A 25,237-nucleotide genomic window follows, 5' to 3' on the forward strand; every position below is an offset into this window, starting at 1 on the left:
AATATTTGACCAAAGCATTCTTGACACACCTCCATGCAGAGTAAAAAAAAAAATTTCTGAACTTTACATGGATGACAAAGCTCACACCTTCCCTGGTGCGCCAGTCTCCGCTGGGTTTGTAGGATTCAGGTACTTGAGTAGGATCCGAACCGTCAGGCGTGGCCGCTCCTGCCCAGGTGGCCTTGTGGTGGCCGTTCCCCTGGTGCTGAGGGGAATCTCTGCCCAGAGACAGGGTCCAGGAGGCGAGGGGTGTCCCACTGCCCCTCCTGCCTGGCACGTGGTTCTGAGCCAGTCCTGGCTGTGGGAGGAGCTGCCCGGTGGGGGGCGCCAAGCCTGGGTCCTCCCTGGAATCTGGTCTCTCTGCTGTGGCGGCTGGCTGTCCTTGCACTGGGACTGGGCTGCAGGATGCGCTGTGGCTGTGAGGACGCCCAGCAGGGTGGGAACAGGACGCCCAGCAGGGTAGTGCAGCTGGCCTCCAGCCTCCTGGGTCACGCGTGTCCACAGGAGGCCGCTGCACGCAGGGCGGCATCCCCGCTGGGCCTCGTCTCTTCCCAGGTGTGGGGCCGTGTCCACAGTCCCCCCCCCCCAATGTCGGGTTCAGGGAAGGATGCCTCAGCTCACCTTGTGTTTTGCTAAAGAGGACTTTTATCAGCTTGTAAATCCTCTTAGGACCTACTGGAAAGTTTTCTTGTGCAGATAGTGTAAACAAGGTTTGGAATCCCACGCGAAAAAAGACTTCCTTTTATGGACAACATGGGAAGGGCTGGGACTCTGGAGTGGTTTAAAAGGGGCACCATGGGGCTCACTATGCCAGTGACACTCACAGCGCTGCCCTGCTGGTGGCAGCCCCTCAGCCTCAGACCACAGGCACAGAGCCAGGGCACATCACACAGTCTTGGCCCTGGCTGCGCTTCTACTCCGGTTGGTCAGCCAGCCAGAGAGGGACTGCATCTATTTCTGGGGGTTCCTTTTTCTTAGGATGTGGTGGTGGTGAGGGCCGTGTGACAGGGAGCTACCAGTTATCACTGTCAGGGGATACTGGCGGGATCATGAATTTCTCTAGTGGACGTGGCAGGTGGCCTTCAAAGTGTAGCCACACTGTTCCCAGAACCCCACCCCCGCTCCACCCTCACTAGTTGGGGGACCTTGGGTAAATGACTGAATCTCTTGGTACTTCGTCTTTCTTGTCTCCAAAGTGGGGGTATTTCCTGGTTCATCTGGCCCCCAGATTTGTGAAGAGAAGGCAGCTCACACAGATCAGAATCCCCCGTGACCCCGTGCGTGCTGCAGAGAGCGTCCGCTGTGACGGCCGTGGCCTGGATGCAGGTCCTCCGGTGGCAAGGGGGTGATCTCGTCACCCTCGTGTCCTCTCTCTCTATTTTCCACCAGAGCTGGGGGGCGGGTGCAAGCTGTTTCGGTAAAGGGCCACACAGTCCACATTTTGGGCTTGATAACCCCTCAACTCGCAGTTGGAGCCAGAGAGGGGCCGCAGACGCTGTCATTCAAAGGAATGCGTTTCTGTAGCAACCAAGCTTGGCTCATACAAGCAGGCAGCAGAGTGGGAGCAAGGCTCCCTCCCACTCCCACTCCCACTCCCATCCCCTCGGGGACACGCCCCCCTCCACCTCACTGGACCTGAACCTTTCTCCCGCATCTTTCAAGGTGGCTGGCCGGGTCGGCACAGGCGCGTGCTCTCTGCGGGCTGGTGTGCGTGCCTCACAGGTGTCCCTCCTCAGGGCTTTCCCTGGGACACCACACGTGGTCCCCCTGACAGGTGGCTGGGAGGCAGTGTGGGGTGCTTTGGGCTTCCTAGATAGGAGGAGCTACAGTCAGCCGTTTTTGTTGGAAAGCATCTCTTTAACCAGACATTAAAAACAAAACAAAAAACAGAGAATAGAACTTTCCGTGTGAGAATGAAAAGGGAAGGTGCTGGTTTCAAGCTCATGGGAGAAAGGGCCTGTCTGGGAACCCTTGTTCCGGGAAGCCTTTCCCCAGGTGGGCGGTGGCTGCACCCCTGCAACCTGCCTCCTGCTTCCTGGGGGGCTCAGTCCCATTGCCAGGACTTCTGGTGGCCCTCGTGGCTGAAGGCCCCACAGGTCTGTGGGCAAGGGTCCTCCTGGCCCAGCTACTGAGCACCGGGCACATGTGGCTCAGGCTTCCTCTGGGTGCCTGCCCTGCCTGTCCCCGGCTCATGCGGGGATGGGGGCACAGGGCTTCCCTTCCCTCACTGGCTCCATGGGGTCTTACCTGGCTCAGTAAGCAGCGCCTTCCCCTCCAGACTAGACAGTGAATGTCGGACATGCGCTCCTGCTGCCTAGGTCCCCTGCTGGTGACACCCCCCACCCCACCCCCGCCACCCGGGGGCCGCTGAGAAACAGCCTAGGTGGGATTGAAAGAGAGACCGCTGTCAGACAGCGTGGTTGCTCCTCGGCCTTGTTCCTGAGAACCCAGGGGTTTCCTCCATTCTAATTCTGGAAAGAACGTTTTATCGGTGGCTGCAAGACAGGCTTCCAATACAACATTGGCTTTAAAAAAGTTATTTTTCTTAGCGCTGCCACTGTAAAGAATAACCCGCAGTAACAGGCTCTGCACCTGGCTGCTGCTTCCCGGGGAGATGCGATTGCGGGGGTGGGAGGAGTCGAGAGAAGCGGGGGCTCCGTGGGGTCGGGCAAGGTGGGGGCTGGGAGATGGGGCGGGACTGGGCAGCGCCCACTGTGCGCGGGAGGTGGGACCATCTCCGTCTGTCCCCCCAGGTTCGAGCTGATGCGCATGTGCTGGCAGTACAACCCCAAGATGAGGCCTTCCTTCCTGGAGATCATCGGCAGTATCAAGGACGAGCTGGAGCCCGGCTTCGAGGAGGTCTCCTTCTACTACAGCGACGACAACAAGCCGCCCGACACCGAAGAGCTGGACCTGGAGCCCGACAACATGGAGAGCGTGCCCCTGGACCCCTCGGCCTCCTCCTGCTCGCTGCCGCTGCCGCTGCCCGAGCGCCACCCGGTTCACAGGCCCGAGAACGGCCCCGGCCACGGCCACGGCCACAGCCACAGCCACGGCCACGGCCACGGCCACGGTGTGCTGGTCCTGCGGGCCAGCTTCGACGAGAGGCAGGCCTACGCCCACATGAACGGGGGTCGGAAGAACGAGAGGCCCCTGCCCCTGCCCCAGTCTTCCACCTGCTGATCGGGGACCCGGGTCCCGTGCAGACAGTAATGTCTGTGCACGCTCAGCGGGGGTGGGGGGTGGGGGGGAGTTCTAACAATCTGTTCACAGCCTCTGGTACCTCAGTGGATCTTCAGAACCGCCCGCCGTGCTGCCCACGGGGGACGGCTCCTCTGCAGTCAACACTCTTGGGATGTTCCTTTTTTTCAATATGCAAGCAGCTTTTTATTTCCTGACCCAAACCCTTAACTGACACGGGCCTTTAAGAACCTTAATGACAACACTTAATAGCAACAGAACACTTGAGAATCGAGTCTCCTCTCTTTCCCTGTCTCTTCTCATCTCTCTCTCTTTCTTTCTTTCTCTGCTTCATAATGGAAAAAGCATGTGCCACAAGCCCAGCCAGGACGTCCTCCTTCTCAGATTGTGACAATGGCTGACCACCTCCGGTCGCCCCATCTTCCTCCCATACACACCTGCCTGTCACCATAGGTCTTTTTAAAAAACAAAACAAAAAAACCAAGTCCCACGATGGCATTTTAAAACTGTACCTGTGACCTCTTTAGGGACAGGTGAAACTTACAGAGGGCCATCATTCATCTGAGGCGGTTACCATTTTGACGCTGCCAAATTCTGCCAAAACCCAGGGCGCCCTTCCTCTGCACCCCTGCACTGTGTCCTGGTCTCCAGAGGTGCAGAGCGGGCGCGGTCTCCTGTCTTGTCATGCCTGCGGGGGCCACATGGGCAACGCCCTCCCTCAGATGGGCCCTTTTCCGGTCTTGCATCCACACAGGCCAATTTGCTTTGGACTAGATTATTGTTTGGGGGGGAACTGGACAGAGGGGGCAGAGGAGTCAGGGGTGGGGGCAAGGTGACCGGCTTCTCTGCCCCACCTCCCCACCCCGACCTTCTCACCCCAGGGGCTCTGCAGCAAACAGGCCCTGGGCAGGGAGAGCCAGGCAGACAGACTGGGAGCGAAGGCTGCCCGCGTGCCAGGCTCCTGTCGCCCCCAGGCCCCCTCCCAGCCCCCAGGGACGTGGATGCGAAGGGGTTTCCAGAGACTGAGCCCCACGGTGCACCCAGGCTCACAGGAAGTTAATCCAAACAGCATGCGGTGAGAAGAGGAGCAGGGAATGGATTCAAGTGCGCTCTAAGCTCTGTTACCATGTCCTCTGTGACTAGGACTTCTTTGTGGGTCTCACAGCTCTATGTCGGACCACAGGACACTTGCTTACACATCGTCTTTTCATGTCACTTTTATAACTTTTTTACGGTTCGGATATTCATCTATACGTCTGTACAGAACAATGAAAGCTGCTACTTTTTTTTCTCTTCTTTTTTGTTCTTTATCTTTGTGGATTTAATCTATGAAAACTTTCAGGTCTATCCTTGTTCCCTCTCTGCTCTCTCCAAGAGATTTCTAACGCTTCGTACTAGACTGTACCACTTCCTTCCTCTCTCCCTGGTAATCGAGACTTAGAGAGCGCGTATCTGCCATGAACTGTTTGATGCCTTTTTATGAATCCATCCTCCCCTGCCCCCACCCCCGGCCCTGTCAGTTCTGTTCGGACCAGTCCACTCTGTGGGCACGAGGCCGGCGAGGGAAGCCGGTGGCAGGGCCCCCGCTCCGCCAGCCGCGCTGGAGTCTGGCACCGTGCAACACGTGACACAAACTCAGGTCAGAAAACAAAGGTTCAGTACTTCACACGCCCCGTTCAGTGTTTCCAGTCACCGCTGTGGGGAAGTCTCCCCTCTTCTTTTCCCTGGCCTTCCTTTGGGTTGTGACACACATATATCTATTTTTTTAATTCTTGGGTACAACAGCAGTTTGAACTGCACACAGTAGGCATTTGGATTACATTTCTTTCTTTTTTTTGAAGTGGATGTTTAATCCTTCCATCCCATGGAAAACAGCTGCTGAGTCCAAGGGTGCAGCGGAGAGTGGTCCACGGGCCCCTCTGTGGCCTTCTGCCACCACCCTCCAGACCAATCTACCTGTCCTTAGAACCAGAAATTCCCGGGGACCCCCGCGGCAGGGGCAGGGAGAGCACGGGGGCGGGGCTCGGGGGGGTGGCAAGCCCACCGCCAGGTCTGCTGGCGGAGTCCAGCTGGGTCGGCGCCCGAGTCATGGGGCCCGGGAGCCTCACGCTCGCCCCCAGGGGACCAGGGTCCCAGCATGGCCACACACTCTGTCGGCCTGGCCTGGCACCCAGGTCCTCGGGGCCCGGGGTCTCGTTCTGTTCCGTTGTGAGCGCTTCTCCCCGGAGTGATGATGGCCCAGGTGCTTCTAGGGTGGCCACGTTTCAATGGCGAGGAGAGCGGAGCTCGTGGGCAGGGACTGCTCGTTGTGACTGGGGCAAAAGGGAGACGAGTCTGGTGCTGGTGGTGCTTGTCGGCAGCTTCGGTCCCAGCCTTTTCTCCAGCCTTGGTCCCCTAGTTGTTTCCTGTAAAAAACAGAAAAAGAAAAAAGTGAACTAAGAAGGCGTACGGATGCGTTTGAATTTCAGATTCCAGTTTCAGTCCCTGTAGAGAAAGGAGACCCCTGCAGAACTGCAGGGCGGAGAAAGAGTTTTGTGCAGTGCGTCAGACGGGACAGTTTTTGGTTTTTTGGTTTTCTTTTCAAGCATTTATCTACCTCACTCTTGTTTTTTATATGTGTATATACAAACAAAACAATACATCTCACATTTCTCAGCACCTGACAAGATGCCGTTGATACTGGTAACCTCATCCACCCACAGGCCACACGCACCAGGGACGCAGGGCCAGGCCAGGCTCCGGGGTCGAAGCAACCCTTTCTCACCTCTCCGCTCGTTCCGAACGGCTTGCCTTTTCCTGGGACGTCTCGCCCGCGCTGCTTTCCTCTTCTCCGAACTCAGTTCCCTGAGAGGCTGTGAGGGGTCAGGACTGGCCCCCTCCTGGCCCGCCGACCCGTGCTCAGCGGCAAGGTGGGAGGAGCACCAAAGTCGTTGGAAGGGAAGGCCGCTTGGCTGTCCCTAGTTGTTGATTATGTGCAGACAGGTCGGATTCCTAGATTCCGTAGTTGGAAGGGTGGTGATTTCCTGGGGTCTGAGCCTGGGAGGTGCGGAGGGGCAGGTCGTTTGATGGAATCCTTCTTGGAAAAGTGTGGTGTGTGGGTGTGCTCCGCTGGGCACCGCCCTGGCAGCCTATGCCAGGTGGGCCAGAGCTCTGTCTGCCAGGCCTGCTGCTTGAGAGGCAGCAGTTCCCGACCTCCCAGCCAGTCCCTTCCAGAATGTGTGGAGGGGCAGGGTTCCCTCCCCTCTCCAGACTGGCCTCTCAGCTCCACCCTCATTCCCTCCTCCCTCCCAGGAGAAAACAAAGATGTACCAAACCCTCGGGCCGGAGGGGGCAGTGGTCAGCGCCAAGTCTCCGTCTGGGGTGTCGCACCTCCTACCTGGCCATGCCTCTGTCCCTCTGTCCTGCTGCTCACAGGGGTGGGTGGTGCACACTCAGATTCCAGCTGCTCTCACCAGCACTGGTGATGTGATCTGGGTAGCACTGTGTGGTTTCCAAAGTGTGACGGCTCCTTGACAGTCCCGGTACTGCAGCTAAACTCAGGGGCACTTCCCCTCCGGCCGGAACGCTGCTCACCTCTCCCCAGTCCCCTGGGATTTCTTCAAGGTCGTTAAGAATACCGCCTGATCAGGGTTTTCTTCCACACCGTAGGTGACCCCTTGGAATAGTGGCCTCCTGTCTTTTGCACATACCTTCCGGTTTCCACAAATGGTTTTTTGGTTTCCACAAATGGATTCCTACAGATCATTCAGCTGGTTCTAAGGGTTTCATTTAAACTGTCCAAGTTGTTGGTGTCATTTTTGCTTTTGTTTGATGTAGGTGTTTTCTCTTTAAGTAGAAGGCGAACACTAATCACGTAGCGCCTGCCCATCATAGCAAATGCTTCAGGAACACTTACCAGTAACCGAGAAAAGCTGGCTCATGCGAGGGCCAGCTGTGTTCCTGGGCCACACTGCCCACCCAGACTCCTGAGGCACCCTGTCCAGTTCTCACCTGACTGTGTGCTCATTTTCCCTCCTCTTCTTGGTTTTCCTCTTCTGTGTGCTCCACACGATCTACTCACGCTTAGTTGTGGCATTTTCTGTGCAGCTTCCTCTTGACAGCAGCTCACACTGCTTGAAGCAACACAAACCACTGAGGCACATCATTTGCGTGGACGTGAGCGTCCACACCTGATCACACGCAGCCCTTCCCCGAGGCAGCGGGCGCTGGTGTGTTCTGGAGACATTGAACTTCAGCTAGGTGGGGCCTGGACCACCCAGGTCTCCTTTATGGGGAATGTGTGATGCTGGACACACAGTTGGGATGCGCTTCCTCCTTGGAAGACAGAAGACGGGGTTCATGGCCAATGCTGGCCTCTCCTTCCAGCCCATTTCTCGTGACCCAGAACAATAGCTCAGTGGTCGGAGAAGTGGCTTGGTAAAACAGAAAAGTGGTGGTGGTAGTGGTGGTGGAACTACCCAATGGCAGAAGGCTTGGTGTGAACTGTCGTTTCTTGGTTGGGGTGACAGATTCATGAGCCAAGCGTGATGCCCAGTCCCGGGCCAGTGGGTCCCACTGAAGCCTTTATGGGCAGCCACCCCTGCGGGCAGGTGGCTGCACGTGATGCGGGCCGCTCCTGCGGCCCGGTCACCCTCACCCGATGGGTGAGATGGCTAGGATGCTCGGGCCAAGGTCCCCAGCTGTCACTATTGGGTGCCCCCGGGGTAGGGGGCAGACAGCACTGGAGGTGACTCCTGTCCAAAACAGAGTTTCCTCCCAGGGGACAGCAAGCCTCTGGGCTCTGCCTTGGCCTGTCTCGGCAGTCCCAGTAATGCATTTAAGGTTTGGGGTTTGTTCTCTTGTTAATGTTACTTTTGTGTTTGTCGGCTGTCTTTTCATTTCCTGGGCTAAAGCAGCATTGGGAGAGAAGGACCAGAGATCCACTCTTTGAGAACCAGTGATGAAAGTCAGACTTTCTGACTCCATTCTGACCTAGGTGGTAGCAAAAGAGGGGCTTTTGAGAAAGGATGTTGTTTAGATCAGACCTCTCTGTTGCCACAGATGCTGAAGATACAAAGCTTGGATGGGCCAGAGGGCTTCCTTGCTGGCCTCTAGCGCAGATGGCTAGTTGGTCACTTAAGAGAAAAAGCAGACGGATCCTCCTTGATGGTGGGATGATCAGGCCATAGGAAACCACTGTGACGGTCCCCATGTGACGGGACGAGGCGCGTGAACAGAAGGGACCGGGGCTTGGCGGAAGTGCAGGCCACGTTCAGAGCTTGGTTTCTTGAAGGGATCAGACCACATTGAGGCTCGGGGAGTCATCCACGGGCGTTTGGTTTCAGCAAATTCAACCTAACAGCCTACATTGGAAACTGTAATTGTGGAGTTAAGCCAAATTAAATTATTCAAGGACGCGAACTGCATCACACACAGTGGTGGTCGGTTCCGGGGCACGACTTGAGGGTTTTGTTTTATTTTGTTTAGGCGGGAAAGTGATCCCCTCATCTGCATGGGCCACGTTTGTGTGTGTCCACATCCTCCCAATAAACTTGTTTCCATTAGCCACACATTAGCATTCTCAATAGGGCTCTTAACGTCCAGTAGATTACGGGTAGTCAGTTGACGAAGATCTGGTTTACGAGAATTAGACGTCTCATTGCATTTTTGTAAGAACATAGAATAACTTTATAAAATGTTTGTAGTGGATAATTGCCGAAAATAATTTAAAAGGCACTTTCTCTGTGCGTGCAAAAATGTGTGTGCGTGAACCATTTTTTTATTATATATTTTTTAGGGTACCTGTTTACTAGCTAGCTTCACAATATGCCAAAAAAATAAAGAAGATTTTTTTCCCTGCCCCGAGCTGTGGTTCGCCCCATCACCCCCATGCATTGTGCCCTCGTGTATAACAAAGGACTGATGATGAGTTAGGTGGCTCTGTATCTTCAGTATCTTGGTCTTCCGGAACCCTCTGCTAGGGAAGGGGATCACCTCTCACTGGTCGTTTCCTTTGGGAAGTATAGCTACTTTGCCAGACGGGAAGAACCTCACTGGCTGAGGGAACAGCAGAGGTGTTGCAGCCCACGGGTGCCCGCAGCTGTGGGGCACTCCGTGCCATTGGCGCGGTTGTTACCGCTGTTAGGCAACGCCTCGAGCTGGAAAGATGATCGGCACAGCCAATGGTGGTCATAGCGATCACCGTGTACGGACCAGATCATAGTTCTGGTGCACGCAGACTGCTTGCTTACACGCTTCATATCGTGATTAACGCTTTGTTATAACCAGGAAGAAACCTTATCTATTCCTAAAGTTAGAACACAGAGGATACATTTTCTTCTCCCCGATATGAAACAAAGTTCTTTTTAATAAGATTATGCATTCATACAAATTTGGTTTTGAAGTTGAACTCTTACTTCCTCCAGCTCCCAGCGGATTACGGGCCACGTCTATGCAACTCCACAGAATCTCCCATCATTGGAAACGCGTATTTCACACAACTGGGAGAAAGGTCCAGAAAACAGTGTTTTCTGTTCCCAGCTTTGCATTTGGATGTCTGGCGTTGCGTAGACACGGCTGCAGGTGTTGCAGATGCTTGGCAAAGAAAACAACAACAACAACAACACCTGTCTGGTTTCTAAGCCAGTGAGGTTGAGGTGAGAGGTTTGCCAGAGTTTGTCTACCTCTGGGACAAAATTTTTTAAAAAAAGGTAAAATCAAACCAAGGCGCGATGGAATGGATGCATCGCAAGTGATGCATTTTCTGAGTTTTGTTTAAAATAAAATTTTTTAAAAAAATTAAAAAAAACCCACCAGTAATTAACAAGGCCAATTTGTTACAACAAATGACTTTCTGTGTACAAATTCCTAAAAAAAATAAAAAAAATAAAAAAAAATTTCCTCTGTTTATATAAAAAAATATCAGTAGATGGAAAAAAAATTTCAAAATGTTTTTGTATAGTCTGTTGTACGAACTTTATTCCTGTTATTGCGGTATACTCTGAATTCTTTACATTATGGGAAAAAAAAAACTTTTGTCTATTTTGAATGGCTGAACAGCAAAGGCAAGTTTAGTTTCTCTTACTCTGCTTTTTTCTAGTAGTTAAAGTACTACATGGTTTAAGTTAATAAAGGACTTCTGTATGCACCGCTGGCCTCTGGGTCGTCCTTTGCCCCCCCCCCCACGAGTCACCACGCCTCCCAGGCAGGGACGCTGAGCTTCGTGTGGCATGTGTGTTCCCACGTCAGTTGGAGGTGTTTTGCGAGAAGGCTTTGCTTGCTTTCTGACAGCTGACTCTCTCGGCATGCAGATCGCTGGGTGGGGACAGGGGAGCTATTCTATTCCTCGTGCCGTTCAACTGCCTAAAAGGAGATCTGAACAGCTAAACACAGAAACCCCTACTTCAGTTCTGAGCGGTAGGCTCTCCCAACGCCACCTTTTCATGGCGCTGTTGGCACCTTGCCGCTGGTGCACCTGCTCAGAGGGGTGTGTGGGGTGGGGGACCACTGAGCCAGCGCACACCCTGGCTGTGGCTCACTGGAGGATTCCGGAATGGGGGTGCCCTTCCAGCCGCTGCTCTGGGCTCGCTCACGGACCCTGCAGCCCAGGCACTGTCTGCTGGGGAAACGGGCCCAGTAGGAAATGTGAGCATGTTTAAAGGACACAAGCTCCACGTGTTCTAGCTGCAGACCAGGGATGCTCGGACACATCAGGAGACAAGCTGGCCACTCACTAAATTTCGATCGTGGGAAAAGGCGGCAATAACAAACTCAGGCCACTGGACAAAGGGCTCCATAGCAGGGAGTAGGCAGCAGAAGTCGGGCTTGATGAAAGGCCATGTTTGCTAAGACCTAGTGAGTCTCCCAAGTATTTGGGCCTGAATCAAAAGGTGTTTCCGAAAGAAGGGACTCGGGACCTTGGTGTTGCCCTGGGGTTTTGCTCACTGCCATCGGGAAGTACTTGGCCTTCAGGGGACTGTCAGGAGATGACCAATGACTAAAGGCGGGCTCGTGTCCAAGGCCGGGGGGGGGGGCCGGTCTGCGCCTGTCCTCAGGAGGGGCGGCGACTTCCTCTGAGGATGAAGGCGCTGGGTCTTCAGGAGTGTTCGGACTTCTCCCCTCTGCGCCACATCCTAAGACCCCCAGGTTCAGCAGGGCCATTTCTATGCTTTTCCTCACAGGTCCAGCCACAAGCCCCCACTTGGGGAGATGCGTGTTTTCCAGCGATCTCATCACTGATGGACACTCACATCCACTCCCTCACTGGGTCTCTGTAACGACTCTGCAAAGGAAGGGTTTTCGTTAGTGTTATAGATGAGCGAACAAGCAGATGCACCCAAGACCCCCCCCACCCCCCCGGGGTGGCCATTAAATAACCAATCCAAAGCTCAGCTTTTTAAGCTGTGGTTTTCAAACTGACTCAGAACGGCCACCTAGTCCTAACTAAGCAGGCCCCAGTAGGCACCAGTGGGGGTGGAGGCCACCTAGCCCGGGGTGTGGGCCCTCCTGGGTTCTCCCTAAAGAATTTCGGAAGCCACATAAAGAGGAAATGACATTCATCAAGGGGGAGCTCTGGGCCTCCTGACCAAATGACATCTCACACTTTGTGACATGTGTATGGCTTGGTGCCAAGTAATCGGAAATAACAGAGGAGTCAGGCCCGGGGGCCCCTTTGCTGTCCTGAGCTGGGAGCTAGAATAAGAGTGGGGCCAGGGGCCCAGGGCCCTGAGCAGCAGCATCTGCATGTAAACACAGCAGGATCTGCACGTGAACCACTGTGCAGCCAGCCCTCTGCATGCTGGCCGGACCGTCCCGCCCCATGCAGGCTTTGGTATGCTAGGCCATGACTCTGATCTGCTTAATGTTAACCAATCCAGTTCCATTTGCAAAGGGGGTCCTGTACAGTCTATGCCGAGTGCACAAGCACACTAGAGGGCGAAAGGTAAAACAAGCAAGGCCTGTCCAGTTCCTTCGTCGCTAAGCTGCGGATAGATACTTCTCATGGTAGATGAGTCTGAGCCCTGAGTGATACATTCTTTAAAAATATAACTCAGAAAAAGTAATAGTTGGGAGCACACCAAGATAACAAGAACTTTTCCAGAGCTTGGCCACCTTCAACCCTTTCCTCTAAATGACATGTTGCTACTGGGGCTCCCAGTGGAAATCTGCTCCCGGAAAACACTGGACAAGTGAAACCTTACTGGGAGCAGTACAGTGTCATGAAGGCGAAATGAAAGATGGAGAGGGGGAGAGCAGCCTAACCTAGCTCTGAGCCTTTGCTTTAAAGACCAAATGCGACCCTGGCTGGTTTGCACAGTGGATAGAGCGTCGGCCTGGTGTATGGACGGCCCAGGTTCAATCACCAGTCAGGGCACACAAGAGAAGTGACCATCTGCTTCTCCTCACCCCTTTTTTCCCTCTTCCCGTCCTGCAGCAAGGGGCTCAGTTGGTTCGAGCATTGGCCCCTGGTGCTAAGGATAGCTTGGTTGGTCCGAGCACATCAGTCTTAAGTGTTAAAAATAGCTTGATTTGAGCACTGGCCCCAGATGGGGTTGCCAGGTGGATCCTGGTTAGGGCACATGTGGGAGTCTATCTCCCTATTTCCCCTCCTCTCATTAAAAAAAAAAAAAAAAAAAGACCAAATGATACTGGTAGGAACATAAAATGGTGCAGCAGCCGTGGAAAACAGTACGGCAGGTCCTCAAAAAAATTAAACCAAGAATCACATAGGTTCAGCAATTCCACTTTTAACTATACACCCTAGGACCTCGAGTCAGGGCTCTGATATGTGCACACCAGTGCTCAGGGTAGTATTATTCACAGTAACCAAAAGGTGGAAGCAACCCAGTGTCCATAAAAAAAATAAATGCGTAAGCAACATGTGGTCTACTCATCAATGAAATACTATTCATCCTTAAAAAGGAAAGAAATCCTGACGCATGTTACAACATACACGAACCCTGAGAACATGCTGAGTGAAAAAGCCAGTCACAAAAATATCATGATTCCATTGATACGAGGTCCCTAGAACAGTTGCATTCAGAGACGGGAAGTACCATAATGGTTGTGAGGTGGGGGTGGAGAGATACTATTTAATAGGTACAGAGTTTCCGTTTTAGAACATGAAGAAGCTCTAGAGGTGACGACTGCTCAATGAAAACACATAATGCCACTGAGTGCTTAAAAACAGTTAAAATGGTAAATTTTATGTCACATGCATGTTACAATTCAAAAATAATTTAAAAAGAAAAAGCAAGCCTTTGGGATTCAGAAGCTGCTCACAGCGCTTGGATGCAGGAGCTTGGAGGTCAGGAATGGGGCGCCACGTGGGGACCACACCTGTATGTCCCCATGGCCCAGCGCGTGGGGCTCTGCAGAACAGGGTTGTGGTCCCGGCAGGATCACACAGGCCTGCTGCAGGTTCTTTTAAGAGGAAAAAAAAAATTGTAGGATTTCATTTTATTGTCACAAAAACCATAACTGCAGCTCGTTACTCCCTGGTAAAATGCCTGCCTTTCAGAGTGTTTTTCCTGCCTTCTGACAATTTAAAAAAAAAAAAAAAAAAAAAAAAAAAAAGTTGTGATTTCATCGGGCTAATTCATATTGTTTTTCCTATGCCCACTGTTTTATAAGCATTTTTTTTATTATTCATTTTTTCAGAGAGGAGAGGGAGAGACAGGGAGAGAGAAAGGAGAGACAGAGAGAGAAGGGGAGGAGGAGCTAGAAGCATCAACTCCCATATGTGCCTTGACCAGGCAAGTCCAGCATTTAAAAAAAAAAAAAGTCTCTCAAAGCACGGTTGAACTCTCCACACAGGACTGAAACATTTCATTCTTCTCTAAGGAACCAGTCCCCAAGTTGGTTCTCCTTGGCTGGAATCACCGAGGTTGAGTTTTCTGGGAACCGGGCTTTGAATGCGGGCCTCCTCACCGTCCTCCAGCATCTCCTGGATGATGACCTGCAAGGCCCTTCCCAGCAGGCTGGCCGGGAGCCGCGGAGATAGCGGAGGGACGTGGATGAGTGCCGCGCATCCGTGGCCGTGATACAGAGACAGGTAGTAGGTGTAATCGCAGACGTATCTGCAACAGCAGGGGGCGCCAGGTTCCTCCTTGGACCAGCCATGAAAGGTGAGCACACATGGCCAGGGAGGCATCCCCAAAACACTAAGAGGGGGACTGTCACCCGGGGGGGAGGGGGAGCAAAGGTTTTGTCCTTCTGCCTCAAACAGGACATGTGCCTGGGAACAAGCTGGGGAGAGACTGGCTCGTGGCCTGGTGGACTCGTGACCATCAAGTGGCTGTGGCCGAGCTGGGGACCAGATTTTCAACCCCTAGACCAAATCTCATTCGTGTCTACATGCATCGTTTTGTTTTGTTTTTTTTTTTTTTCTTTGGAGGGGCGTTGTTTCACTTGTTTGTTTTACGGGGAGGAGAAACGACCTACTAGGAGTCCGAGTTTGGTGATACTTAGGTCAGTTCATCCCTACCTGGGGGCTACATCAGAATGGTTCAATCACAACTCTGGCTGCAAAAAATAAATAAAAATAAAGCATGCACAGAATGTGAGTGGCTTTCAAAACATGTCTCCAGGATATCTTTGCTCTAGCAACGCACCAAAGGCCATCTGAGGGGGAGAGGGCCTTGGACAGACACCCTGGGGTTAGTACCACGAGACCACGTGCCCAGCTGGACAGCCCACGAGGCCTCTTGGGGGGAGGGGACGACAAAGGCGGACATCCGGGAAGAAAGATGGTTCAGAGGACACTGCGGCCGCCCTCCCCTCCCTGCTCGAGGATTCGGCAACACGCACCTGCCCGCGTCACGGGAAAACGTCACCTCCACGCCGTCCACCACCACGCGCCGGCTGAGGGCTTTCATGTCGACCCGCGACTCGATCACTTCCGGGCCATCGGGGACGGCCACGCTGCCCTCGGGGCGGAAGCCGCGGACATCTGTCTCGCGATAGCCGAGGTTCCGGCCGCGCTGTTCGAGCACCACGGCCCTGGCGGCGGCGTCCAGGCCCACGTGCACGGTGAGCTGCGGGGACAGAGGGGACTGGGCGGCGTGTGGGGAAACGGAGGCCGGCCGGTCACTCCCGGCCTCGCAGTGGGAGGGCGAGCGGACAGACGGACACACGTGGCAAACCCCGACGGCGCTCTGCTCCTCTGTCCCGCCCACCCTCCCCCACGTTCTCCTCAGCACCACGTGGCGCCGCATTGGGATGCGCCCGGGTTTCAAACTGTTTCTGAACAGGGTCGAGAATACGCCCCTTTTTTTCTTTCTTTTAACCCCTGGGAGGGTGGGCTTGCCGTGGTGTCGCGTATCTTCGATGAACAGCGAATGCAGAAAGTTTGTGACACGGTTAGTACAATGGATACTTGTGAGCGTTGGGGTTTTTGGAACTGATTTTGATTTTGATTTTTTTTTTTTTTTAAAGGAAAATAGCGACTGTTTCGTCAGGATACGTGAGCGGTTGTTTGAATGGTGCCGAGGAGCGTAGTTGATCTTATTACCCGGTCATGGTGTTTTTCAGGATATCTGTACCAGTTTTTTGTTTTTGTTTTTAGTTAAAAAAACAACAACAAACAAAAAAAACCTGAGCGAGATGGGAAGGGAGAGACAGAGAAAGAGAGAGACAGGAACATCAGTCCGTTCCTGTATGTCCCCTGGCCAGAGATGGAACCGACCATCTGATACTCTAAGTAGCCGAGCTGGTCAGGGCTGTACCAGTTTTTTGTTTTTTTTTTGTTTTTTTTTTTTTAATATAGCGATTGTGTTTGATGAAATGGGCTGGATGTGATGAGGATGCCCCCTCCCCGATGCACACATGGCCCACCTTCCCTGTGTGGGCGGCCGGGAACTAAGCCCAGGGCCTCTCTGTGAGGTGGCAGCTGTCCTTTGAGTCCTGGCTGGGAATAAAGCTTCTCTTTCCTTCTCTCTCTCTCTCTCTCTCATGCCCAGCACCTCTTTCCAAAAGGCACCCTGTATGTCAGGTGAAACTTCTAGAAACAGGCCCAGAACCTTAGGACATCCCCTGGGACCGTCCTAGTGGGATACCGGGGTGGGGTGCACTTCAGCCATTCCACCCTAGAACCAGGGTCACAGGCTCCGGGGCGCCATCCTGTCCTCAGTACCCCCTACCACTGGGCCCCCCATCCATCACTGACTTGCGGTTGAAGGTCTTCCCAGATCCTGGTGATTCTCTGCTTCACCGCTCTGTAATCCACGGGAAGCTCAAGGGTCCGCAGCTCCGCCTCCGCGTCTTTGCCCAGGCCCAGCTTGGAGAGCTCCTGTAGGAAGAACCAGGCCAACACACCTCAAACAATGGAGGGCCAAGGGGCATTCCTGAAAAGCTTACCCTGGAGGGTCATCCATCCCACTCCCAGGGGCCTTCCATGGGCCTGGACCCTGCCCTCAGGCAGCTCACGTGCTGGCAAGGGGCCAGCCAGACAACCCCAGGCCCTGCCCCTCGAGGCCCAGGGAAGCTGCCTCCCTCAGCGCGTGGGGACTCCAGGGGCCCTTCTGACCCAGCCTGTAGATTTGGACGTAGTTCACGGACAGGATGTAGGGGAGTCCTAAGGGACAGATGGGGTCAGCCAGAAGATGAGGCTAGGGAAGGGCGTGGCAGGGACAGGTCACTGTGGAGGCATTGGGTGGGCTTGGGGCGGGGGCACAAGAGCCAGAGGCCTTGGGGCCTGGACTGGATGCTTAGCCTTCCTGGGCTTGGGCCTCGGCCTGAACTTCCAGGACCCCCCTGGGGGGTAGGCTGGGAAAGTGCCTGTCCTGTATACACCTGTATTGAGAAAGATTTTGTCTTGAGATTTGGTAGGAGAGCAGAGGCTCTCTTAGAAGCAAAAGATGAATTCAAGAAACAGTTTACTCTCTCTTGGACAGGAGAGCTGTCCCCTGCCTGTCCCAAGTGGAGTCTGTGGGACCCGCCTTCACCTCAGAGAGCTGTGCAACTTGGTACCTCTCGAACCCGTGGGTCCACCATTTCTTCTTTACCGTAATGATTTTATAGGGCAGCATGTAACAAAGGGGCGGGGCCACCTTGTCTTTGGAGTAAAGAGAAATTATCCTGCGTTTCAGTCAGTTGATCAAATCTGGTAAGAGCCCGGAGCCCTTGGCCACCCGGCTGGGTCTCCGTGCAGTTGTAGAACGTCTTGCCCAACTGGCCCCCGGTGTGTTCCGCAAAACCCTGGTTGTATCTGCTGCGTTTCCAGGCGCAGGCACGGCTGCGGGAGCTAAGGGCGTGATTGCCTTTGAAAGAGCACAGAGTGTACTGGCTCCAAACTTAGCGCTTTGGGAAACCAGGAGATAGTGACCCAGCCACTGCCAAGGTCCCTCGGCCGGCCGGACGTGACTGAGGAGGGTGCGGGGCACACCGAGGCCAGCGAGTGCTGACTGTTCAGGCACCTGCTGTTGGGAAACAGCAGTAAGTCACTCTTCTGTGAGTTTGTAGGAAACCCCTTTCTCACTGTGGACGTTCAGCATGCCTGTACTTTTTCTGTTTTTCTTCTGTTTAAAATGCCCCTCCCCCATTTAAGAGCAGCCGCGGCAGAACGTGTTTACGTTTTTATTTTTCACCAGCGCCCCTCTCTCTGAGGTGCGTCTACAAGAACAGCGTTGCGTTCCTCTCCTCACTCTCTGATCCACCCCTCCCGTTTCCAACTGCTGGCAAGGGGTGAGAGCACATCGCACACTGCCCGGGATGGCGACAGGTAGACTCTTGCTGGGAGAAGACAGGATAACTCCTATCTTTACCCCAGCCTTCCCGTTTTACAGATAAGGAAACTGAGGCACAGACAAGCTGGAATCTTGCCTTGAGTCCCGCGGTTGGCAGCTATTGGAACTGCGAGGTGAACCCCGGGGGCTCTTCCGTTTTCACAGTGGAAAGAAAGAGCTCAGACCACCGGGGTTCGGCAGGGAAAACCCTGCTTCTCAAGAGCCAGGCAGCACACCCCAGGAGCTCACAGAGGCCCTGAGCTGGCCTTTCTGCGGCGTGGCAGTGAGTCCGGGGTCCCTGAGCTTTCTCTGGTTGAAAACAACCCAAGTTCTAACTCGGGAGTGTGACACTACTTCCCTCCTGTGTGGACAGGCTAAAATGTCGGTGCCCCGGGGGCCGCAAGTGCAAGATTCTGAGCGGCCCCTCTGCCTACTCTCTCTGACGGGGAGACCGAAGCAGACTCGGGCCCCCTGTGACTTACCCCAGCGGAGGAGTGACTGACGGTCAAGGACGCAGCCCCACTCGGCGGCCAGGGACAGGGCTGAGGCAGTTGCTTCAAGGGGAGAGAATCCGCTCTGATGAGACCTCAGCCCCTCCTCACGTGCTGCCCTGGGACGTGCTCTCCTCCTCAGCTACCTTCTCAGAAGTCAGGTTGTTTGTAACAATAAGTGATTGCTACCCCATGCAGGTGCTGTGTTTCACAAAGTTGCCTTTATAGGCGCACATGCTTTCTGCTCTACATGCTTAGCTCGTACTCCTCCGAACTCCCCTGTGACAGCAGCCCTGTCATGGCCTACTTCATGAATGAGGCCCCCTGAGGCAGGCTGGGGTGGGGCCCGAAAGGGAGGGCCCATGGGGACCCAGATCTTGGGGCAGCTGAGCCTGCCTGGCTGTCCCAGGAGTGCCCATTTAACCTTGATCTTGACCAATGGCCAAAAAGGCCACCTGGGGCCAGGCAAGGAACATCCAGGCACCAGGGGCCAGCCCTCTGCCCAGGGCCCCACGTGTTTCTGCTCCCTCCGGGGCCCTGCTGCCAGGAGCCTGCGCACAGGGTGTCTCAGAGCCCCCGCAGGAAGAGCGTGCCCGCACACCTGAGCCTGGGTTACCTTCACTGCTTCCCAACTGGGGTTCACCAGGTGTTGTCGGAAAGGCCCGAAACCTGAAACCAAAGAGACTCTGGTTTGCTCAGGCCAGGCTTGGGGGGACGTGGGGTGTTGCTGCTCCTAGGCTGCTCCCTGCAGCCCCGGGGGGGACCCCTGGAGCTCCAAACTTCCCCACCGGGGAGCCTTCTCAGGGTTCTGGTATGTGAGGTGTGTGGGAGCCAGGAGCGCAGGCTGACACCCACCCCCGAGCCAGGAGGCCTTGGGAACATGTGTGCAAGTGTCCGGTTAAAACGCAGGTGTTGTAGAGAGCCCAGAAATACACCCACAGACACGCCCGGTAGTTTGCTACAGACGTGTGAAGATGTGTCAGAGGAGGCGCGAGCCTTCTCAGCTGCCGGGCTGGCGGCAGTTGGCGCCCAGGGCCAGAAGAACAAACCCTCAGCGCGAGACTCACACCTCGGACGACAGCTGACTCAAAACAGATCATGGACTTAGATATAAAACGTAAAACCTTTAGCGGGCAAAAAGGGAGGAAATCTAGTATGAAGCAGAGTCCTCAGACTTGACCTGACCCAGAAGCATGCTCTGTCTGTGAAAGTAGAAGTTGATAAGCTGGATCTCACGAAGATGAAGAAGTTCTGCTTCTGCGAAAGGCCCTGTAAGAGGGTGGAGAGGCGGCTGGAGGCAGGTATGAAACCGCACAAACCCACTCTGACAGAGGCGCTGCGTGCAGACCATGTCAAGAACTCTCAACACTCCATGTTAAAACAACCCCACTAGGAATTGGGCGAGAGGCCCGAGGAGCTGCTTGGCTGGAGCGGGTGCACAGAAGGCAGAGAAGTCCCCAGAGACGGACGCAGTCTCACCAGCCTCCGGGGAGACGCCCTGGCACTCCCGCTGGCCCCGGGCCTGTCGCCGGCAGGGGTCGCCCTGTCCGCACCTTCCCGTTGTGGGTTTTGTCTGCACTTCAGCTCCGGCCCCTGGAGGGCGGGCCAGCCCTGTCAGAGGGGCATGGGACAGGAGGGAGGCCCGCCTCCTGGTGGCAGGGGTGGCAGACACAGGTGGCTTCTCCCGCTCAGCTTGGTGTGGGACACAACTGAGGTGTAGGGCTCCGTCTCTCTCTGATTCCCATGACTTCTTCCTCAGTTTCACACAAGCTCTGAGACGAGGAAGCTCCGTGATTCACTGTCAGCCTCTGAGACCCCAGCGCCCCGGACCTCGGCCCGTGGAGTAGGAGGCAGCCCTGGGAAAGGCTGGGTCTCTGCAGGTCTAAACCACCACCAGGTGTGGCTCACAGGGGCTAACCGTTCTCAGAGTGAGACTCCGCGGGGGGCGTCTCGGCACCAGGAAGTGGGTGGCACCTCTGACCCTGATGGAGTCCTAGGGGATAACTAAGTGTGTAGCTGCCATGGGGGGGGGGGAATAGTGAGTGAAAGGAAGTCCCTGAGAAGTAGGCACCTCCAGTGGGGTAGGAAATACTGAGATGAAAGGAAGTCCCTGAGAAGTAGGCACCTCCAGGACGCCTCGGGGAGACGGAGCACGCAGCACCGCACAGCACACGGCCAAGTCCACAGGAGAGCTGTCCCTGTCGGCCCTCGGGCCCTCTCCCGTCTGGCTTAGACAGGACGGCTCGTCAGAAGGTGGAGGCTCGAGGCTCCTGCTCTGCAGGCCCGACCCTCGTGCTTTATGCTCGGTGGGCCCTGGAGTGGAGCTTGTGCAAGAGCTTGGGCACCTTCTCCTGGGACTGAGAGGTGCTTTGGGGGGAGTGTGGGTGTCCTCCGTGCCCCGCGGTCGTCGCTGCCTCCGGGACGCCTCCATCGCAGGCGGTGTGCTGAGGCCCTTGCTCTCCTGCCACCTTTCTCCACGCCAGCCGGCTAGATGCACAAGGAAGACCCTACTAAACGGAAAGACTGTCCCTGGCAGGGCAAAGCATTTGGGTAAAGGTGGGCCACGCTCTGCAGCTGGCGGGCATCCCTAGCCCCACCGATGCTGGGGCGCCTAGGGAGACAGTGGTCTGCCCTGGACGCAGGTGGCCAGACCACTCCTCCATTTAAGAGCAGCCGTGGCAGAACGTGTTTCTGAGAGTTGCCACGGCCCCACACTACTCCCACTTCACTGGTGACAGGCACTGTCCCTCAGGGGTACAGTTTCCTTACGGAGTTCAAGTATAATCTGAACCACTCAATCTCTGTGCCCAGAAGACCATAGCGAGAGTGAAGGAGAGCATGGGTTTTCAGAAGAATGTTCTTTTCCTCGGAGGGCTGAGAAGAGTTCGAGGGTAGTCTGAAACTGTTCAGGTGGGTAACTTGCAGTTTGCCACACACAGAGGAGTCCTTGTCTCTCCTGTGTCACCTTCACCCAACACAGTTCCAGAACTTAAAATATGCTAGGTGAGTCCAAGTAAAAAGAAAGAACTTTGTAAAGAAACAGCCCCCCAGGGGCCAGCTATGACAGACTGGGGCTGGCTGGGTGGGTTGGGGGTGTGCCAGTGACAGACAGCAGCGGGCGACACCCTTCCTTCCCAGGTGACCTTGCAGTTCAGAGTCTCCAGCTGGTGGCTGTCAGGTACTTTGGGGGGTTCTGAGTGGCCGGAGGCTCTCCAGTCTGGGAGGGTGCACCTCGGGGGGCTGGCCACTGCAGACGGACTGCCCCAGCCAGAGGAGGCCCATCCTTGTTGGGGGGGGTGCACCTCGGGGGGCTGGCCACTGCAGACGGACTGCCCCAGCCAGAGGAGGCCCGTCCTTGTTGGGGGGGGGTGCACCTCGGGGGGCTGGCCACTGCAGACGGACTGCCCCAGCCAGAGGAGGCCCGTCCTTGTTAGGACCCCTGCTCCTCCTTCCTTGCTATGACAACGCACCCTGGTAGATGCCACCCCGGCCCACTGGGCCCCAGGCTCGGGGACAGCAGACCCGAAGGACAAGGGCTGAACTCGGACATGTGCAGCTTACACGTACCTGAAGCGAAGGACAGGACGGAAGCACGGGTGTCTCTCTGACCCCCGATCGGTTTTAAAGGGCACAGCCGATGTTAGCTTCCTTCTGGGATGGCGGGGACCACCGAGGGCCACTTGTGTTTCTCCATGAGGGAACTGCGTGTGACCAGAACCGGGCAGCCTCGCATGCCAGGGTCAGGCTAACAGCAGTGGCGCACGGGGAGGCAGACACACAGCCTTACCGGTCACCACCACGCAGCTGGGCTGGGGCTCCATGAAACCTGAGCACAGAGCGGGCCTGTGCGCCTCCCGGGGTCAGGTGGCTGTGGTGCCCCTCCCGCAGGGCCACTGTCCTTGCTCCTGTGGGGAGGGGGCCCAGCCTCATCCAGCTCCAGCGTCCCCTCCCGAGGTATTCCGGGGCCATTAAAGCCTGAAGACACGAGGGGTGGGGGCAGGGTGGTAAGCTGATGCTCGGAGCAGAAAGAGCCAGCTCAGGGCCAGACTGAGGGTGACAGGCAGGTGGGGCGGAGCGTCACCTGGGCCTGGCTGGCCACTTGGGTCTGGGTCCCACTGCCGCTCAGTACGTTTCAAAAAGGAGTCCTGGTTTGCCTGGGACGGGGGCTTTCTGGGCTCAGGGTGAGGACTAAAATGTGCTGAGACCGGCATGGCCCGGGCAGACCAGGGTGAGTGCGGACCCTGCAAGCTGTTCGTTTAGGTTTTCTCCTCTTTGTACCCCCCCACCCCCTCCCCCTTCCCCAGAGCCTGCCTTGTGTTTGGCTCTTCTGACTTGGTGACATTGGTTGCTTTTGACACTGATTTTATAAAATATGTGAAAAACCGAAAGAAAAAGAAGAAAAGGGAAAAAGAAGGGAAGAAAGTAAAAGAAAGGAGAAAGAAAAAAGGGAGGAAGGGAGGGAGGGAGGAAAAGAAAGACAAATGCCAGCCTGAACCACAGATGAAGCCTCCAGTTGAGAAGTGCTGGTGGAAGCCCCGTGCCTGTAAGCTGTGGGTCCTCAGGCAGGTCACCCTCCGTGCCCTCGCCGCCCTGTGCGGGAAGCAGGCGTGATCAGAGGCCCAGGTGGAGCTCGCCAGTGCCAGGCCCTGACCCCAGCCCCGAGGGGCAGAGGTCACACCCCCACTGTCCGGGCTGGCCTGCCAGGCTGTGCCCGCCCTGTCCCACACTCGCCTGCCAAGAGTGCTTGCTGCAGGGCTGGGCTAAAGACAAGTGTCACCGGGAGCTGTCACTGTCCTTGTCCCTGCAGTGCCCCCTGGCTCGGGAAGCGCCTCCCAGTTCTGACTGTCAGACTAACCGAAAGGGCTAACGTTCCAGGCTCATTCCTACGCTGAAGAAGCTGTGTTTGCAACATCTGGACTGTTCAGAATATACTACTTAAAAACAAAAACACCTTAAAGAAAACAAACTAAAAATACCTTTTGAAAAAACTGATCAATACAAGTGACATAAAGCCACTCTTTCCCCATCTGGGTGTGGCCGGGGGAAGCCACAGAGTCCCCCGGTGCCATGTCACTGTCCCAAATTAATAGTGCCCAGATTAGAGAGCTTGACCACGTGGTTTCATCTTACTAATTTGCCCCCTAATAAAAAGTAAAGTCCCCCCACTCTTAATTGGGATCACTGCCAAGGGCGAGACTCCACCTGGTACCTTCCTGGGACGCTGAATCGCCGGCTCTTCCTCCTAATTGGTCCCAGGTGTGGGTTGCAGGCTTCTTTGCAGAGAACAGGTGGGAAGTGGCATCTGTCCCCAGGGGCCTCCCTGCCTGTTCAGAGAAGCTCGGGCCACCTTGTTTTGCAGGAGATGCACTATACCTTATTTTGAGATTAAAGTAGGCAGTACCAGAATTCAAGTTCGAAAGCCATTACCTCGTTTCTCACACCTCTGGCGTTGTTGACGGGACCTCAGCTCCCTTCTAATGAGTGATGGCTTCCCAAGTTCATGTCACTCGCCTAGTTCTACCTTTGCTCTCCGGTCGCTCTTATTAACAGGATTAGGCCACTTGAAATGCCCACATTTGGAGAGTTGGTCGCCTCTAAGGTCACTTTCTGACAGCAGCACTAACTCATGAGGGCTGGGTGTGGTCACGTTATTTCCTAAGGTTAACTTCTCAGGCCTCAAGAAAACAGACTCCTCAGCGGAGATCGTTTGTTTTTTTGTTTGTTTGTTTTTTTTTGGTTTTTTTTTTTGTTTTTTTTACCAATGCTGCCTTCTTTGTGGCAACTTTTCCTTTTTTCCTTCAAGATTTGACACAATCCATTGTTATTTAACCGAAACCAAAGTGGGCCTTGGTGTTTTCACTTCCCATAGGTCACTTATTGTCTCAGTCCTCAAGTTTCTTCTAATTGCGCAATTAATGAAACAAAATGAGAGACGCTACATGTTCTTTCTTGGCTGCGGTAGCACGTCTGTGATTGTCTTCGACTCCTCCCGGAAAAAGAACACACACATTGTCACTCTCTAAAGGGGAAACAGTTGAGAGAAGGATGGATTCTGGGCACTGACCTCTGCACTTTGATGTCTTTTTTTCTGTTGTGAAAAAACTGATTTCTACCCATTGCTGGTGTCACACACGATCTTCAGGCCAGCGAAGCACAGGAAGGCTGAGATACAATGGCAGCTACACAGAGATGCTTTGTTCAGCAAAAAGCACAGCAGTCTTCCTGGTGAGTGACGTTCCTGGGAGGAAACTGCGGACATACCTGACTCTGGGCCTTAGAGGGCCGGGCGCGACCCCCACGGCGCTGGAAAGCAAGGGGCAGCAGCACCCACGCGTTCTCGCCGGGGAGCGAGATGCGGGCTGTGGTGAGTATAGTATCCCAGGACCTGAAACGTTTCATGTTTTGAACCAAACTCGGAACTTTTAAATTTCTCTTTGGCAAGCTCTCGACTTCCTGCTTAAGCAAGACACGGATTAAAAGGGTGGTGTATCGTCCCCGACACACACTTAAACAGCATATGCTGGACACTGGACGTGAGTGACGTTTAATCAAACTGGTTCGATTCCTCTCAGGAGGGGAGAAAACAGCTCAATTGGCCAGAAATGCTGGCAATTAAAAAATAAATAAAATAATAGCTGTCCTCTGGATCACACATCACTGCTTCCGTATCAGCTTCTTCTAAAACTTAAGCCAAACTGCCTCTTGTCAAAGTACTAACAGGTTTTCAGAAGTGTCGCTCTTCCCAAGTGGCCTTTTGGACTCAGCCCGTCTTTTCGACCTACTACTTCCGCAGGGGCTGGCACACCATTTCCATAAAGGGCTGGATCATAAATAAGTTAGATG

At 54.6% G+C, this 25,237-nt stretch overlaps 2 protein-coding genes across 2 annotated transcripts in view; one reads left to right on the forward strand and one right to left on the reverse strand.

Annotated features, from left to right (window-relative positions):
- IGF1R (insulin like growth factor 1 receptor) overlaps nt 1-10,327 on the forward strand; it is a 224,686-nt gene extending 214,359 nt beyond the window's left edge. Inside the window, exon 21 of the mRNA XM_066239567.1 lies at nt 2,754-10,327. Coding sequence (XP_066095664.1) covers nt 2,754-3,183 — 430 coding nt within the window. The 3' untranslated portion in view covers nt 3,184-10,327. The remainder of the gene's footprint in view (nt 1-2,753) is intronic.
- A 3,680-nt stretch (nt 10,328-14,007) lies between these two features.
- PGPEP1L (pyroglutamyl-peptidase I like) lies at nt 14,008-22,305 on the reverse strand. Its single transcript, XM_066240383.1, is given in 6 exon segments — nt 14,008-14,109; nt 14,111-14,258; nt 14,989-15,215; nt 16,346-16,468; nt 19,011-19,063; nt 22,182-22,305. Coding segments are annotated over 6 exon segments (687 nt in total). The 5' UTR covers nt 22,216-22,305.
- Nucleotides 22,306-25,237: the final 2,932 nt, after the last annotated feature.

This window comes from Saccopteryx bilineata, chromosome 7, assembly GCF_036850765.1.
Source record: "Saccopteryx bilineata isolate mSacBil1 chromosome 7, mSacBil1_pri_phased_curated, whole genome shotgun sequence".
NCBI lineage: Eukaryota > Metazoa > Chordata > Mammalia > Chiroptera > Emballonuridae > Saccopteryx > Saccopteryx bilineata.